Below are 19,374 nucleotides of genomic sequence, written 5' to 3' on the forward strand. Positions count from 1 at the left end.
AGGCCAGGCCCTCTGGGGGTTGGTCCACTTCGGAGGAACTGTTGAATATAGTATAGGATCAGAAATGTGATAAAAAGCAGCCCCCAAAATTCTACCAAAAACACTAAATTTTAAAGTGAAGTTATGGTTTGCTTTGGTTAATACCTGAACAAACATTTTAAAAATCTCAAAGTCTGTGCACTTATGGTAATGCAGCATAACCAAAAACGCACTTAAATTTGCAAATTATGTTTAAGAGCACAATCTCTATATTGCACAGTAGCCATGCAAACCGCAACTCGAACATGAAATGCAGACAATACATACACAAACATATGTATATATCTTGCATAGTGGCATAATGTGTAGTTATGGTTTAGACTGTGGCCCCATTGAAAAATCTGTCTTAATTTCCCTGTAACTTTTGAGAAGACAGACTTCTACGGGCAATCTATTAACTGCGCTAAAGTTCAGCATGCCACGTTTGTGAAGATCCGTTCACAAGAAAAACAAGCCTTTGCAACGCAATAGGTCTCACATTTACGTGAGTTTGAGCTATTGACATTGCAAAGAACAATGCCTTTTATTTTTATTTTCGTGTTAAAAACATAAATAAAAGGCAGTCAATTGCAACGCCAATAGCTTGAACTCGTTTAACTGCGAGACCTTTTGCATTGCAAATGCTTGTTTTATTCATGCGAGGGGCGCGAGACGGTGATTGCTGAACCGACAGCACAGAAGCAAAGGGGGACATTCATCCCTCATGGTAGATAAGAGGCAAGCCAGAGGGTCTCTGCATCTGCTGTCACATGTGTACCCCTTGTAGGAACCCGGTGTTCAAGGGTCGAGTTTTCATGGCACTACATTGTTTAATCCAGATTCTGTGCCTTTCTCGGGTCTGGGCAGAGTGCCTGCACAGCCCTCCGACTGAGGCACACACCCCAGTATCCAGAACCGGAAGAGAATGAAACCTCCGAGACAGTAAGGGAACAAGCTCAAACAGACGCTGTGAGAAAGCACGAGGCGTGGTAACGCGTCGCGAGTTGGCGCGTGCACATCTGCAGTCCTCTGACTTGTTCAGCAAGGAAGAAGGAGGCGTGTTAACGCGGCGCAAGCTGCCGCGTGCGCATATCCGGTCCTGGAAGTTGTGGTAACTCCGCAGTACGCGTGCACAACTGCAGTCATTTGTACGCATGCACATGTCCTGTCCCCCTTCCAAAGCCTAGTCGACAACAATAGAGCTTGCTAGCGACAGGGCTACGTCGCTAGGCGAGACCTAAGAAGGAGTGTTGTGAGGGAGGGCAACCTGGGGGAGAATTAAGTGCTTTCTTATCTTAGTTCCAATAGGAAAAGTTGTCTCACACCTACAGCTCAAACCACTTAACAGGTTTAGGAAAAACTGGGCATGAAAGTGGAACTTTACTTAGAAAGTGCACTTTGAATAGATGTGCACCAAACAATTTAATCGTTTCAGTTTGTAGATCTGTCATGCCTCGCAACACCAGTCATTTACATTTTGAATCTTTTCCCCAAATGTGAATGGCAGCAGAGGAGCTCCCCAAAAATATTACACCCATTTTTAAACTCGAGTCAGCACTGACTCAAAGGTTTTTTGCTGTAAAAACAACATTTTCCACTGCCATAGGGAGCACCATTAGAATTACTCAAGCGCACGGGGTGCTGTGGCACCGAGGCATGGAACAATTTGCATTAAATGACCGCCCCCCCCCAAAAAAGGTTTCAAAGCATGTGAACTGAAACTTCAAAGGAAATTTCAATCAACAGGTAAGCATTTTTAGGTGCAGCAAAACACCACCATTCTGTGCTGAAAATATACATTTTCTGCCCGAAAAAAAAAAAAGAGGAAAAAATAATGGAAGACACAGGAATTTTTTCTTAAAGAAAATAACACATGGGAAATAGAATTTCCCAATTAAAAAACATATGGGAAAATTAATTTCCAATAAAAAAGGGCAACACAGCCTGCAGCGTGAGTTGGACATCAGCGATAGTTTGTGTATTAACTTAACCCCACATAGTAGGTCCTGCGAGACAACAAAAATTGGGACATGTACCTTCAAATATACGAGTCAAGGGTAGAGATGATCAAACTTTATAGGGTACAATACTCCTTAAATAAAGGTATTCAATCACAGCATTTGTAACAGACAACTGCACAGATGATCCTAGACGCCTTACCTTTGAAGTGGTGCCTGGGCTAGAGGCTCCAAGGGGATTGGGTGCGCGGTGGGGCGGAAGATCCAGCCGTGGTGGAACCGGGGGAAGAGAAGGAGCCATGGACAACGGGGATGGTGGACGTTCCACCTACCAGGGAAGATAAAGCCATGGATTAACAAGGACGCACACGGAAATGCAAATTCTACATAGTTTTATCTTGAAAGAAAATCAAAATATACAACAAGCATTTACAATGCAACGGTCTCGCCTTTGTAAAAGTTAGAGCTATTGGCATTGTAAATGACAAGTTTTGTATTTATGTGTTGGTTTTGAAAACAGATAAATAAATTGCATTGTCATTTATAATGCCAATAGCTTAATCTCTCACAAATGCGAGATCTATTGCATTTGCACACACACACAGAGCCACAGACAGAGCCACACACACACTCACTGAGCCACCCACACAGTCATTCACACAGAGCCACCCACACACACAGAGCCACCCTCATGCACACAGAGCCACCTACACAGAGCCACCCTCACACAGACAGAGCCACCCACACATAGAGCCACCTACAAAAAAAGCTATCCACAAAGAGAAGGGCACAGGCACTTCCATGGGGTGAGGGAGTGTGTGGGGGGCTGCACCCCGGCCCCTGGCTCCAGGATGCAGGGATGGGTCTTCCATGAAGTGACAACTTATGCCGATGGGGCAAGGGAGTCTGAGGGGGGGGGGGGGGTCTTCCAATTCAAGAAGTGTCCATGTGTGCCGGTGAGGGAGGGGGAGCTGCCGGGTGTGGGTAGAGGGCAGGGTTAAGGTAGTTATGGGCGAGAAGGAGGGGTTCAGTGTGAGTGACAGAAGGTATGACGAGTGAGGGCTTTGTAGGTATTGAAGGAGAGGTCAAAGGTGAGCAGTGACGTGTGGGTGACAGGGAGGCTGGAGAGGGGAGACAGTGGTGAACCTGTCTCACCCCGGGCCCGGGATCTCAAGGGGGAGGGGTGAGTTGGGAGTGTCAGCAGGGGAGGGGGGTGCACCGACTAGAGAAATGAGGGGGGCACTGTTTCGCGCAATGTGGGACATTTTGTTATGTCGTTTAAACCTACTGTTTGTATTTAAAGCTGCACGCACGTTGTTAGAGCTTCGAATCGGTTATCTGTAGTAATCGAGAAAGTCAACACTTCGAATGTGAATACGCAACATTGTAACTTGTGCGCGTGTCTGTGTGTGTGGGCGTGTGTGTGCGTGTCTGTGTGGGCGTGTGTGTGCGTGTCTGTGTGTGCTTGCCTGTTCGAACCCCTGCAGGACTCAGGAGCAGCCGAGCATTGATTTGATGGGTATCTTATTCCTGAAAAGCGTGTAACACTAAAGGTGTGTCTGTGTGGAGAAGTGAGCCCTGGTGGTGTGTTGTGTGTACACACCAGTAACACGGCCTGTGGCTGTCGACGCCACACACGAAAGCACGTTGTAAGCAGGGGAAACCCAATTAACCCTTGTAGGCTTGGGCGCTGTATGGTTAAAGTCAAAATGTGCTACAAGGGATTTGATTCGAGCAACAATGGAGCTTAGTTCTGAGTTGTACTGATGTAACACACTCAAAGGAATCCACAGGATATCATACAAAAAATGCAGTAGAAATAAATCAATGGAAGGATGAACAATGGAACACAGATGGAATTTCGGAGAAATTTATATTTACTAAAAAAACATGTTGTTGGGGAGACAGATATAGAAAATTAAATAATGCAAAAAGTTATGAACAGAGATGAGTGATAATTAATCTACAAATTCACAACTAAGAACATCAACTCCTGGTGGATTAAATAAACAACCAAAATTAATTGATAAGGAATGGTCGTATTTTAGTGCCTAAGCAACGTGACTGGAGGTGATGCGAATGTCGACGTTTCGGTCTAAGGGGCAGTTGTCATGTAGACCATCATCAGGACAGAATATTTCTTTGCTGAAAATACTCCCTGAAATATATGTACTTAAACGTTGTGGCCTTGGACAGTGGGTTGGCGCAGAACACAATATCACAGTGCAAAATCTTGGGTTTAGAGGAAATGTGGCCACATGGATTGATGGATTTAGCACGAAGCACAATATTTAAGTGAAATCAATAGTTAGAAGAAGTGGGGCCACTTCCGTTGACCGATACTTGAGAAGCGCTTGGTGAAAGCGACGTGGTGTACTCGTTCTTTGTAGGCGATTACGGGAATAACGTCATGAATCCGCCCGCAGGGTCGTCAAAAAAAGGATGGATTCATGACGTTATTACCATAATGATGGTGCCCGGAATCTGGGAGCCCCCCCGACCCCCCCCCCGCTTTCCCCGCACGGTTATATTAAAAGCTCCTCTTGCCCGAAGCGGCGACTGTGGTGATCCACGAGGGGGTGGGCGGGAACGAGGGGGGGGGGGGGCGGTAACAAAGACACCTCTTGCCCAAGCGGCGACTGTAGTGACCTGCGAGGGGGGGGGCGCGAACAAAGACAGCGGGAGGGGGGGCGGACAGCGGGAAGGTAGTCAGGATAAAACCACGCGGGACAGGGACGAGGTTAACAATGAAAAAAAACATTGGTGTAAAAAAAAAAAAAAAAGTATACGCCCATAACTTCATGACGGAAAAAGGGGCGGGGCTTAAAAAAAGACATGAACGCCCCAGAATCTGCTCCAGGAATGATTGCCACATCTCTCTTCCAATGGCTAGCCTCCATTTATGGAGCTCTGCCAATGGAAGAGAGATGCGGGTTAAAGCCCCATACTGGATATCAAAAAATCTAGCCTGCGCGACACTGCTTGCGCAGTGAACGCCAGGCTTCGACCTAAAAATGAACAACTCATAGTCCAGAATAGTCAAACACATACTGCGAGGCCTGAGACTAACCACGCCACTCTAGTGTATGCAAGGCAACCACATCACAAACTAATGCATGAACCTCCATACAGTATTCAGCTATCTCATATTTCAGTGTCACCAATGGGCACAAAACTCACAAAGTACTTAACAGCACATGACTTATAACACTCAATTGAAACAAAAATTCATGAACCAGCTTCACTGTTCTAATTGCGCCTAACAGATAATGGTTTAGGGCTTATCTGTGCCCGAGGCTGAATTTTCTGCCACATACATGGTCTATACAGCTGATGGGATGAACTACAACGAAAAAACTAGTGACCAAGAATTCCTAGCCATGCGCCTGTACAAACAGTACATATTTCTTCACTCCTTACAACGCACAGGAGCCTCTAACTCTCCATTCTCGTCTCCACAACCTAATCCGGGCTAAGGCTTACGCTATTGAGCATAGCAAAATGCTCCAAATTTAAGATCTGGAGAGTATGAATATGTAACATGCAGTGTGATGAACAAATGTTTTTAATAGTTAATGTACATTATTTTCATAGGCTGGTTCAGAATGTCTGCTGATAGGTCAATATCCTTGCAGCAAAACATGTTAATACCCCAATTTATGCTCCAATTGTCCACTTCATACCATAAGTATAAAGAGATCATCAAGGTATTACCTAAACACTAAACTTACAGACACTCAACGTCTAAAATATTGTTTTTATCATCATAAAGCAAGTGATAGCCAGATGGATAAGTCTTCTGATTTATTACTCAAATTCAAGTGGTACAGTGGTCACAGAGGCGCGTTAGAAATGTCACGACAGAATTGACAGAAGCAGCCACTAACGTGACATTCATTACCACATTAAGTGCGACTCTAAAACAGATACCAGGGTGGGCCAGGTTTCAGGATAGATTGATTACATATTTGGATTTTTGCTTCAGAGTATAATTCTGGATTTCTAGGTTCAAAGGGTGAGCTTGCTTTTCTATTCGGTTTATGAATATCAAAGCAGAACACAAAATGAAGGAAAAGTTGAATTTGCAATATTAAGCTTAATCATGGGAACAGTGTTTGAATTCCTAAATACGGTCAGTTCAAAACCTTTAAGGCAGAAATACAGTTGTTATGCCATTAATTTGATCCTCAATCAGGCATTCATGGCCAAATGATTTATCTAATGGATACAGATATGCAACTGGAGTCAGAGACTTCTGGATTCCTTAAAGGAAGTGTCCAAATTCTCCTGAGCAATAGGCCATGGTCATATACACCATTTCCCATTATTTAGGTTGAAACCTACTAGATGAACAAGTAACTTATCGTTGGTAATGCTTTTTCTGGGAGAGACTATGTAACCACAGATTTCTCACTTTAGAATATTCCCTTGGTATCTGACTCATGCATAAAAGTGGTCTTCGCTCTGGTTGAATGAGCCCACATGCCCTCAGGGGCGGTTTCTTAACTAGTGCACGGCAGATTTTTACACAGATTTTTATACGGAGTGAAATCCATCAAGGGATGGTCTGGTCTGCACTGCTTTGCCATTTTTCTCTCCAGCGAACCAAATGAAGAGCTGATCGTCCACCCTGCATTCTTTGGTGCAATCAATATAAAAGACAGGGCTTTTTGGGGGTCCAGGAAACGGAGTATCCAGCATAATACTTTGGCAGACATGGAAGGGAGTCACCACCTTCTGTTTCCATAGAATAACACAGGTCTCCCAATGCTGTTTTGCACCCTGCCACCCTTGTGCCGCTGGTGGTATACTGTTGGTGCTGCCTTGGACCGTGCCCACCACCCACCTTAACTCCTGGAGACTGGTCCCGTAAGTCGCTGTACTATAACAGTTTGCAGAGCATGTTCCTTTCTTAGGATAACATTGCAGAACTCAAAAATTGCACTGTGTCCACTTTTGGAACTGAAAAGAGTTCATATTTAAAAAATATACTTTCCTGAACGAATAGTTTCTTACCCGTCGGTGTAGTTTTGCAGCTTGAAGATCTTTCTGGATTCACTATGCTGTGCATTATTCCGCGGTCCAGTGGTTGGGTCCGGAATCATAGTCTTTTCTCTTTTCTTTAGTTTTTTTCGTAGTCCAGGTGGGCGTTGAGGTCGCACCTTTTGCTGTCCTTCCTGTGACGTCGGCACGCTTCCTGCGGAAGCTCCCACCTGTGGGCGCCATCTTCGGATTCTTTTTTTCTTCTTGCCTCATCTTTCTGGCGGAGGTGGGTGGGTTCGCTAGTGAAGCCAGAAAGATCTTCAAGCTGCAAAACTACACCAACAGGTAAGAAACTATTAGATTTGCAGCGTGAATCTTTCTACATTCACTATGCTGTGCATAGACTTTGTAGCGGTTTTATATGTTTGTGGCGGCTGGGTGGAAGATGAGCGTTGGTTATTGAATATATGTTGAAGCTCTTTCTGTCCTACTTGTGCTTCCTTGTTCATTTGTACATCCACGCAGTAGTGCTTAGTGAACGTGTGCATTGAAGCCCATGTTGCCGCCAGGCATAGGTCTTGAATGGGTGTTAGCCAGGAAGGCTATTGTTGCTCCCTTTTTCCTGGTAGAGTGGCTTGTGCCCCCTCTGTTAGTTCTTGACCTGCCTGTTTGTGGCAGAATTTTATAGTTTGTGCGATCCATTGTGCGATAGTGCCCTTTGTTACTGGTCTACCCAGGAAACTGCTTGCGAAGGGCACAAAGAACTGCTTTGTTTTCCTGTGCTCTTTAGTTCTTTCCATGTAATGCATTACTGCCCTTCTAGCGTCCAGATTGTGCAGTGCCTTCTCTGTGCTTGTGAATGGTTTCTGAAAGAAGCTTGGTATTTGTATTTACCTGGTTCATGTGAAACCTTCACACCACCTTAGGGATGAAGTGTGGGTCCGTTCTGATCACCACCCTGTCATTGTGTATTTGGATGTAAGGTTCTTGTAGCGTTAGTGCTTGCAGTTCGCTTACCCTGCGTAGCGAGGTGATTGCCACTAGAAAGGCTGTCTTCATTGTGAGCATCTGTAGTGAGGCCTTATGGATGGGTTCAAAGGGCGTCTTCATAAGCTCTGTTAGGACTAAATTAAGGTTCCATGCCGGTGGCGGCATCCTTTTGGGTGGTGTTATCCTTTTAGCCCCTTCCAGGAAACTTTGAGTTGAGTGAGTTTCTCATCCACTGGTGCTCCGAAAAGGGTTTCTCCATTGAAGGGGGGAATGCGTATGTTCAGAATGTTATTCTGTACTTCCGGCTTGAAGCCTAAGATCCTCAGCCAGGCAAGCCTTCTCTCTGTGACCCGGGTCATCATGAGCCTGCTGGTGGTGTCTGCCGCATCCAGGGCTGATTTCAGGCATGAGTTTGCTATATTCTTGCCTTCCTCCAACAGGTGTGTTGCCCTCTGTTGGTATTGCTCAGGGAGGTGTTTGAGCAGTTGCCCAAACTCTTCCCAATGTTGGTACGTATGTCTGCTGCATTCCTCTCTATTTTCCTCCCAGTGAGGTCTATCCTCTTACTCTCTTTGTCTGGTGATGGGTCTGTGGGGACGTTGGCCCTTTTTCTAGCTGTTGCTGCAATGGAGTCAGCTGTGACGGATCCCTGGATGTAGGGAGGATCCTTAGAGGAGTGCTTGTATTTCTTCTCTGTCGTAGGTGTGACAGACCTGCAGCTTGCTGGTTCTTTGAATGCCTCCCTCCCCTGGTCCAGGACACTTGGTAGCATGGGGAGGAATGGACTCCTGGTTTGAGTGGTGAGCAGGGTCTCTAAGATGAAGCAGGCTTTTAGTTTTTCTTCCTCCAGTTTCACTCCATAAGCTGTTGTCGCGTTCCTGATGACCATGTTGTAGATACCAATGCCATCTGGCGGCGAAGCCCTCGAAGGATACGTCTCCACGGCCTCTTCTGGGCTTTCAGCATCTAGGTCCTGCCAATCCAGGTCCTGCACCACAGAGGATGCCGAGCCTAAACTTGTGTGCTGGTCTTCCTCGTCATAGTATAGGCCTTCTTACTCTTGGTGTTCTTGGGGCTCTGGAGTTTTTGGCGGCTCCTCGACGGCGAACTCCACTTAGTCCTCTACCCCGACGATCGCCGGCTTCGACGGGATGGTGAACCTCTTCATCCGCTCGTCGAATTCTCTTTTCCTTTGCAGGATATTATCCATTTCGGCCTCGAGCCTTCTCTTTTTCCTTTCCATCTCGGCGGCCTGTTCGGGGTCGAGTGTTTCGGGCGATCTCTTAGACGTAGAAGTCGCCTTTGGGTCCTTTTCTTTCGGCGTCGAGCGAGCCTTTTCGGGGACTTGCTTAGATGACCTCATTTTTCTTGGGTTTTCGCCGTCTAGGAGTCCTTTTTGAAGGATCTGCTGGGCTGTTTATCCTTGGATGCAGCTGCGGTCGTCGAGACTTTTGGAGTCAGTGCTCCCTTCGTGGACTTAGACTCTGTTTTTCGAGAGTCTGACTCAGGCTTACGAGAGTCTGTTGGAGCTTTAGGGATCGATGTCTCTCCTACCTCTTTTGATGTTTTCTTATCGGTCTCTATGACCGGGAAGTCATCTGCTTCTTCGGCGAGGTTGTCCTCTTCCTCACTGGAGAGGCCCAAGTCTCAAAGCGACTGAGGTTGACCTTGGCCTTGCATGCTGTAGTTGGTTAATCTCTCTCTCTCGACCGGAGGGTCTTCGGGGTAAAGACGGAGCAGGCGTTGCAATCCTTGCTCTCGTGGTCGACTGGCAGGCAGAGGTTGCAAACGGGTGCTGGTCCTTCTGCGCGTATTTGTGTTGCCAATTGCGGCACAATTTGAACGGGGTATTGTCCATTCCTGCACTCAGGGGCCCTCTGTGTGTGCATTCTCCGTTGGATGTCGAAGTCTTCGATGTACTCCTTCTTCGTCGTCGTGGCTCAGTGGTCTTGTTTCTGGATGTATTCTCCAAACTTTCAGTAGATTTCAGTTTTTTCCTTCTTTTCTCCCAAAACTCTGGAACCTCACGGTGACTATCCAGACCCAACGGCCGAAAAAATAACCTGAAGATGGCGCCCAGGGGTGGGAGCTTCCACAGGAAGCGTGCCGACGTCAAAGGAAGGACACAAAAGTTGCGACGTCGACGCCCACCTGGGCTACGGGGATAAAAAAAAAAAAAAAAGAGAAAAGACTACGATTCCGGACCCAACCACTAGACCGCGGAATAGCGCACTGCATAGTGAATCCAGAAAGATTCATGCTGCAAAACTATTTTTCTCTGAGGCCTAAACATATACTTGCTATTTCCATAAATTGGTGTGGATCTCCTTCTTGAGTCATTTATTGATCATTGCGTATATTTGCAGTTGTCTTGCACTCCTCTTCTCGACCACACTACTCCTCAGAGCACCTTGTGATGGCTAGAGCATGCCCCTATCCACTTATAAGGGAACCCCTCGACACTGTATATCAGATTACTGATATATCACAAACAGCCAGATTCCTATAATCCTTCAACTACCTGACGCCCAAAATATGGAATTTTTTTTCCCTTTCAATACATGAGACCCTTTCTGGAGCTCTTTTCCCAAAAAGTTAACACCCTGGCTCTTTAGGCCGACTTTTGGGGTAACTTTTGAGTGCTCTTCTCTCACGGGAGTCTGGATCATAGTGGTGTGACACTTTATGTAAAGTATCTGAGGTCTCCATAAGTCTGATCATTTTATGCCTGTCTGCCCTGGATTTCAGAGATCCAGCCATTGTGATCATACCCAGAATGTCATGCACGCTCCACTCTGGAAACTGCAGTGTCCAGAATGGCTCTGATGAAGCAGAGGGTCTGTAAAGTAGGCCGGTGTAGGGGAAGATTGGAACCCCTAACCTCCGAAGATATGCTGCAACCACCGCCATCATGTTCGAAAACATCCAAGGGACACGGAGGAGCCCTAATTGGAGCACAGCAAACAAAGTGCGCCTGGCCCACCATGAACCACTGGTAACGCCGGTGGGTCTGCAGGAAGGGAATATGGAAATACGTGTCCTGGACATCCAATGCTATCATCCGGTCTCCGGGATCCAAGGCAAACAGGAATTGGGCCAAAGCAAGCACCTTGAATTTCTCTTTTTATTGGAAGGCATTGAGAGGGCAAAGGTCTAGGATAGAGTGGAGGTCCCCATCCTTCGGCACCACAAAGTAGTGGGATTAACAAGCGTGCCCCATGTCTGATGCTGGTACCCTCTCACTGGCTCTTTTGGCCAGCAGAGACTGCACTTCGTGACTTAGCTGCTGATGTAGGACCACCTCTCTTTGCGGAGGATGGCGGCAAGGGTGGCGGTGTTACCAGGAATGGGTGGGCATAATCATATTGGATGATTTGCAGCATCGGAGGTTATTGCTGGTCACTGGGGCAGGTGGTGCTCGATACTGCCACCAAAAGGGTAACTGTGCAGTAGTGAGGGCATTCTAAAGGGATTTTGAGGCTGTGGCACCCGGAGGGGAGGGGAACTGGACAGTACTCCATCTTTGGGTCCCACAGCCTTTGTAGGAGTTGCATACACAGTCACAAAAAGGCTGGGAAGCAGGATGGCCCTGAAGGTAAGGGTGGAATTGCAGGCAGAGCTGGGAGCCCCTGCCATAGCCACGGGATGGACGAAAGGAGGAGTGCAGTTGGTGCGGAGCCACTCAAGCACCATGTCAGCCTGGTCACCGAATGGGGGGGGGGGGTGGTTGTTGGGGGCGTCAAAATGGCATGCCAATTACAAAACAGCAGACCTTCCACAAAGCTGGGCTAGTGGAAGAAAAATGATCTTCCCCAAAGCGTCCAGTCTCTTGGATTTTCCCGTGTGGAGGAGTGGTAAGGAACTCGCTTGGGTTGACTTTGGCAGCTGAGGACTGTACCACTAGGCTCTCAGGAGTAGGGTGTTCGGTAAGGAAAGCTGGGTCCCAGGTGCGGGGCTTTGGCAGTGGGCATCCAGCCTGTAAACCGCCACCCCTGTGCAAGGTTTGGTCCAGGTCCCCAGGCGAAGATCAGTGAGGGCTTCATTAAAGGGGAGTAGGGGGCTCCACAGAGCTCAGCCCTGGTTGACGCACCTCCATCAGAACGTTAGACTTAACCACAACAGAAGAAAGCTGCAGGTAGAGGACCTCCACACTCTCCTCACATCCACAACGACGTATGTGCCTTCCTCAGTGGCAAGTCCCAGAGGAGACCAAGCCAGAATCCGGAGGTGTCCAGTCCACTAGCATTTCCCAGAGCCTCGTACCAATTGTCCATATGATAGGATTGTCCAAGTTCATCAGCTGGGTCCGTAAAGCCACAGCAGTCATGAACACAACCTTCAAAGTCAGAATGTCTACTGTGTGTCAAAAGACAGAGGCAGCGTGTCAAAACCAGACTGCTGGCGGTCCAATCTGTGCCGGTGTCGCCATGCAGCAGCACAGTATCCACGTTAGACAGGACAATAGGTTCCGAATCACTGGCATCGGAGATCTGGGTTTGGCATGGGGTTAGAGGGGAAGGTAACTCCAGATAAGACAATGGATCCATAGCATCCAGCTGCCGTCGGAAAGGAAGGGGGGGGGGTGGGGGGAGTGGATGGACTCTCAGACTGTAACCCAGCTGGAGAACCTCTTGGCTCTATGGGGCCCATAGGTGCTCCAGAGGGAGTCGGTGGCCCAAAGATGGTGTATAGCTGCATAAAATTCCCCATGTTGGGCAAGGGATTGCTCTGGGGAATTAGGAGAAGAGTGTAGTAGACATAGCCTCCTTCAGGTGCATCGACGGGCAGTCATCGCATTCCCTGGAGTCGTGGTCCAACCCCAAACACAGATAAAGTGGGGATAAGACACAGACATCTACCTGTGACATTCCCCACAAGGTTTAAAACCAGTAGGTTTGTTGGGAGACATATACCTAACCCAGTGAGAGCAACTGCTCAAAAAAAGTCAACAAAAATGTTAAAAAATGTATTAAAATGTATTAAAAAAATGACAACGGTAGCTCTCCAGATCCCGGATGTTGGTGCGGAAAGAACGTAACTAGTGTCAGAACCGGGGTTGTGCCTGTAAGTATTGTGCAGGTTACATCCGGAGTGGATGACGTCGACGCAAAGCCACCAACGCCACCTACCGGCCCGCAGAGGTACAGCTCAAGAGTTTCTGGATCCAATATGACACCTGGGAAATATTCCAAGGAGAGGAATCTGAGTTTAGAAGTCTCCATCAGAAAGAGCATGAGTTGACTGTTGCGAGACACTTGGCTTACGTTGGGTTACAGCCCGTCCACTGCTTACCATTAATTGACTTCATTGTCACACATCTGCCTGCTTCTTAATCACTACCTGTGTGGTCTATTCTTCTTTGTGTTTGTCACTCCCCTTGAGTATGGACGTATTACTTCTGTCCTTCCACTGACCATTTTGCAGGTGCTACTTTTTCCTGCTTAAAAACTCAAAAAGAGTGCATGTTTTCCAGTGGCCTCCCTAGTGTCCCCCCCCCCCCCCCCCCCACACACTCTCAGCTGAGTTCTCTTGCCAGTCTACTTCTTCCCTACCAGTTGCTGTGGTTCTCACCCGTTTACTCCCCTGTGCTCTACATTGTTCTCTCTGCCCCAGTTACTTTGCTTCCACTTCATTCCCCTGTGCTGCTTCTGCCCTTTGTTTCCTCACAACCCTTTCACGCCACTCTCACCAGCATGCTTCATTCCCAAAGAAATTGAGGATATTCGGGACTGCTTCGCCAGAGAGCAAATGACCTGCATGACTTGCATCAACTTTGCAGAGAACAAACATGCAGCTCCACTTCTTAAGGGATATGGTGGCACAAATAGCCAAAGCAATATAGGTTCCTGCTTATAACATGAAACTACAATTCTTTGCTTTACAAGGCAGGCAGCCTGACCAGCATTTAGATGTCTCGGTAAGTTTTCTTCTGTTGCATCTAGGCTAGACATATCACACAACAAAAAGCCTGTCCCTAAAAAAAGACAGACCTATTGGCTGCGTGAGTGCTTGTTGCAGTTTGACATAAATGAGTAACAACGATTTTGTTGTAAAGAATTATAACGTTTAGTTACAAATAGCACATGTAATCTTCACTATGTGTACACTGGGGAGAGGATAAGGATTGGATGAACAAGTAAACTAAATACTGTCCTGGACCACTGACTCACACTGCCTTCAGCCTCAGCTACTGTGCGCTCAATCTTGCCCCATTATGATGAACATTCTCCCACAACCAGAATTCACTGGGACACCTAAATGCGACTCCGCTCACATATACTGTATAAGCAATGGAAAATCTAACAGCTCAGTCTTGTAAAGTCAAAACCTCTTGGCTTTACCAATGTTTAGTAAAGTACAATTACAATAGAAAATTGCACTAAAGCCAATAGGTCCCACAGGCTTTGCCAATGCCAGTTAATCTTTTTTACAAGGCAATTAAAGTGGGATTTTCATACTAAGACTTTTAAGGTGATGATTTAGCTTTGCAAGTAAATTATTCTTTAATATGTTTCCTTTGTTGCTGGTATTATAAGGATTCATAGTAAAAAAGTAGTCTTATGCCAACCACCAAAATACCTTAAAGTGTCTTTTCTCACCTTTGATATTTTATTTGAAGAATTGTTTTTTCTTAAAAGGCTCTTGGAGTAAGAAACCAAGATACTTATTTCTGTGTGCTTCAATATATATTCCCAATTAACTACTCTCCAGTTGTCTCGTCATGAACCTGTTGATTTCGAATTCACATTACTCCTCCATCAAGTGACTGGGTTCAGAATGGACTCTTTGTACTTTTTTTTGCGAAGTCTTGTTCATATATCTGGAATTCAGCCTCTACCCAATGCATTTGTCACAAACCTGGTAACAGAGGCAGTTGAAGTGATTTACTGAGAATGATACATTGTTGTCAAGAACTACTCCATCATGCTTCTCTGTGACAACTTGCCCAACCAACTAGAGCACAAAATACAAGGGCTACAATGGAAAATACTGATTTCTGGAGGATGTACGAAATATGGTGGAATTTCCTTCAGCATGCCATCTCTACAGTCGCAGGAATTCAACCAGTCCCACAGATTCTGCACTGGATTCAGTACTTCCACCTGAAATCAGGGACTTTGACACATTTATCACACTTGAGTAACTTAAAATCTACAGAGTATAATTTTATGAACTGTACCTCTGTCATGGTGCTTACTCACCTAAGAACCCGTGGGCCCCATAACAAGCAGTCATGATATGCTAGGCAATTGGTAATTACCTTTGAACCGGCCAACTCTTTCATCAAAAAAAGTGAGTCGTCCACACGATCATCGTCGTCATCGTCGTAGCTGGGAGAATGAGCCCCTTCTGCACAGTGCCGCATCAGTGCAGCCATGCCTCCACCTCGGGGATCGAAAGGGTCCACAACAATGGGCTCAGTTCCTTTAATTTCACACCGGCAAAATGGACAGCCCTGGCCCTCAGACTCCTGCAGTGTGAAAAGAATATGCACATGTATATAAAAGAGCCAATTCCCAGGTTTTCTGCAGAAAGCGCCAGGCTTTTTTCTTTTTTTTAACAGCATTACTAAACATTTTACTGCATTTAATTAAACAAATTTCAGCAATGACAGTCTTGAAACCCAAGGTTCCACAATTCTTTCGGACTGATTAAGCACACACATGCACAGGGGTTCTTCCCACTCCTGGAAGACGCCCTGCACCGCCTTTGAAGATGCCACCATTTAGGATCCCCTGGGAGTTGATGTGCTTTAGATGAGATCTACCAAGAGGTCCATCCAACGTCAGCCACGACGAGTAGTGGACAAACCACTGCTCCTTTCCAAAGACGTACAGCTGAGAGACCCTCCCCAATGGGTGCTTCACAGAAGGGTTTCACACATTCAACTTCAAGTACACAGTTCAAGCCCAAAGTCACCCAATGATTATTTACTGCAAGTACAAGTAATTAGATATGTGAGCCCCGCTGGCATTGCAATATTTGGCATTGACATTACTGATGATGGCAAGGCAGGCACAAACTGGAAACCAAGACAGGTGGATACACAGAAGAGGTAGACAGAAAGGAACTGTTGAAATGCATCTGTCCGTCTGTTCATAAAATGCAAAGACTGAAATACATTTACACATGCCCAACACAAAGGGGACTTTGCTATACATGCTTTGTGAGTGAGAGTCTTGCTAGCCTTGCAGAAACTTCAAACATTTTCTGTAAGCTGTGGGAAACAGGGCAAAGAGCATATGACAGCAGTACAGCACACAGTACCTGCCAGGAAAAATGCAAGAAAGATGAGACCTCAAATCAAAACAGAACAGGGCACAGTACCTGTGAGGTGGAAAGGCAGATGAGGACACTATAGTATTGAACACGTCAGGAGGTAGAGAAGGAAAAGCATTAGACCTGAAGGAAGAACCCAGAAAGGATATGCAGGCATGAAACATCTGTACAATGCACAGTACCTGCCAGGAAGTAAGACAGGAGGTGCACATGAGGTGACCACAAGGTTCGATCTTCACATCTTTGTCATTCTCTGCGCAGATCTTGCAGAGCTGGAACGTGGAGCCCATCTCACAGTACAACTCATATTGTTCCTGTGACAAAACAGGTCAGTCAGTTGTGAGTAAACATTTGCATTTGCATTTGTTACAAAAGAGTATGGTCAATTGAGACCCCAACAGGCTAGTAAACAACCCCACGCAATGCAAGGCACATTTTCACTCTTATTAGTTTTTTTTTACCTTGGCACTGTCTTCTTTTTGATTCGAATAAGTGCGGGGCTCAGTTGAGGTGGCTCACCTGTGTCACTTTAATGTGGTCCTGGGGTGTTGGCTCACACAGGCCAGTCAGATCCGGGTTTTGATTTCGCCCATCTGGATAAAGATAACTGTAAAAATTGTTGACACAGAAAACACAAAGTTAAATTCCGCTTCTGCGTGCATTTCTCAACACCTTCTAAATCTTTTGGAATAAACAAGTAAACTTTTTGTGTTCAACTGATCAATAATTTAAACAATCAACTCCCCCTCTTAATGTGCCTTTCGTGTGGCAACGCTTCAAGCCACAATTATTATTGATATATGACCGCATGGGTTTCTCACACTGAGAAGCCAGACATGTGGACCCAATCGTAGGCCCTGCAGTGCTCCACTAACCTCATCAACATGAAACAGCAGTAGGGAGAACAAAGCACAACAGAAAAACAACCCCAGTAAAAATATTCTTCAGTACAGAGCAAAGACCGCAGATGTCAGGTGAAAACAGATATTCTTCAGAATATGCATCAATCTACTGGAGACTGCCTTCTGGCTTTCAGAACATGCCACAGACCAAACAAACAAGTTACTTCCCTTTGGTGGAGCACTTTCTGGTAGATATTCTAACCACAAATTCCTCACTTTCAGAATATCCTCAGGCAACAGACTGGATCTGGTAGACTTTTCAGCACAGCCTCTGCGCATCAGCAGGTGGTGCCGCGCGCTTGTGCATCAACTCTACTCTGTCCTGGACGTGACTACTGAATCCTGTAATCCAAAAGCACACAGCAGCTGACCAAGGTTTTGCACATCAACTTCGTCTGTTTCAAAAATATTTGGTGGTGCAGCTACTCTCACCATCCGCTGCCGAGGATGTCTGTCAGAGCAATAGTACAAAAGATAGAGAGGCGCACTCAATGGAGTCAATAGCACAAAAAGTTCATTAAATGTGTGAATCTTCAGTTCTTTTCTTAAATAAATTCTTTATTTTCCTTTTGCATACAACGGCACAGCCAACGCGTTTCATTCCCATTCGTGCCAAGGGAATTTCATCAGGGCATATACTAAATAGTCAGATGGGTGCGATGGTCCTAGATGAGAATACTCCTAGGAAACTGACGTAGCAGAAAGATCACAATAGACCACAAAGTATTCCTGAGTAAACTTTAAAATTCAGTTCCAATTTGAATGGTGTTTCTAGTCCCCCGAGTTAGTTGAGATGTAAGGTAGAGCAAGTCGAGGTGTGTGTTGATCCTGGACTCCTTAAGGGAACTGCAAAACGGAGGGGGTCAGCGCACTCGGGATGATAACCGGCGTGTAGAATGATTGTAAATAGGTTTGTGCAATACGGTACCTCTGATAGGGTTTCCGTCCTCCATCGCTCCTCCCCACGGATTACTGGAAGCCTCACATAGGCCCTACCCAAGCGCACGGACGTCCGCTTTTTCTCTGGACAAAGATCCCACGAATCAATTATGCGTGCAGATATCTACTTTTGAACCTTATTAGATGGAAAAGTTAATTCCACAGAATGGGGAGGTGGGAGGGCGATGAGGAATCTAAGATTAGAAAGAGTATCAACAAGAAGAAGTAACCTACCTGGTGAATAGTCGATCTGTAGGTTCCTCACCTGTAGAGTAATACCAAACCTCAGACTAGATTCAGAAGCTTCGAAAGCTCTTACTTCGCTGGTAGGGGGTACTGGCTTAGTATAGGTGTTGGAAGTGACATCAGATGACGTCCTGAAGCCCTATATCGCCCATCCTTGGTGCAATAACGTCAGTTTCAATGCAATTCTTCCCAGTTTTCGAAGGCGAGTCAACAGTCACTTGGATATAGTTGTGCAGTACCAAAACTGACTTTTTTTTTAACTCTCCCTATAACACATCCATCAAACCGGGTGACAGTCTGCTGGCAGATAGTGTATCCACTAGAAAGATTGCTACTGCAGTTATTAACTTTTTCTTCAGATTGATACTTCCACCTGCAGAATCCTCACTTGTAGAATAGATTCCAAAGCAATAGCCTGTCAGAAGGAAGGTTGATGGATGATTAGATGAGTAAATCCTGCAGAACGGATCAGGTGGTGTATCCATCTCTACGTGTTTCAGAATCAAAGTAGTAATGCTTGGTGAAGTTGAAAAGGAACATCCACATTGCAGCTTTTCAAATTTTTGGCACTGGAACTCTTCTAGTAAGAGTAGAAGTAGTCGATTTAGCTCTGGTGGAATAGGGCCTGATCACTTCCGGAGGGTCCTTTCTGTCCAAAACATAACAAGTCTTATTGCAGAGGTTGATGCACCCAGACAAGGTCCTTTTCTGCACTGCATTGCATGTTTTTTGGCTCCTCAGTAGCCACAGAGCAGAGGGTTAAATAGCCATATGGGCTTGGTGCGATCCCGGTAGCAGTTGACTGCACGCCTAGGATCCAACCTGTGCAACCATTCCTCCTCCTTCGGGGGATATGGATGATGGGCTGACTGAGGTGAAAGTGAGCCACCATTTTTGGAAGGAAAGCAGCCTTGGTTCGCAACACCAATTTGTCAGGATAAAAGGTGGTGAAGGGAGGGCAAGAACTAAGCTTGCAACGTCAACATTCTTACACGACAACTACGCAGGTGCTCAAACGCAGTCCCCATTAGAAAAGTTAAACCTAGTTGAGGATCCCA

The 19,374-nt window shown here is 46.1% G+C and overlaps 1 protein-coding gene across 1 annotated transcript in view; it reads right to left on the bottom strand.

The window, feature by feature from the left end:
* The window catches only part of CBL (Cbl proto-oncogene), a 364,906-nt gene that overhangs the window by 146,962 nt on the left and 198,570 nt on the right, over positions 1-19,374 (bottom strand). The window contains exons 7-10 of the mRNA XM_086956760.1: positions 16,749-16,836; positions 16,412-16,543; positions 15,211-15,420; positions 2,179-2,304 (exon numbers count right to left, since the gene is read on the bottom strand). Of these exons, the coding sequence (XP_086812886.1) occupies positions 2,179-2,304; positions 15,211-15,420; positions 16,412-16,543; positions 16,749-16,836 (556 nt within the window). The remainder of the gene's footprint in view (positions 1-2,178; positions 2,305-15,210; positions 15,421-16,411; positions 16,544-16,748; positions 16,837-19,374) is intronic.

This window comes from Lissotriton vulgaris, chromosome 2_1 (assembly GCF_964263255.1).
Source record: "Lissotriton vulgaris chromosome 2_1, aLisVul1.2, whole genome shotgun sequence".
NCBI classification, from domain to species: Eukaryota; Metazoa; Chordata; class Amphibia; order Caudata; family Salamandridae; genus Lissotriton; species Lissotriton vulgaris.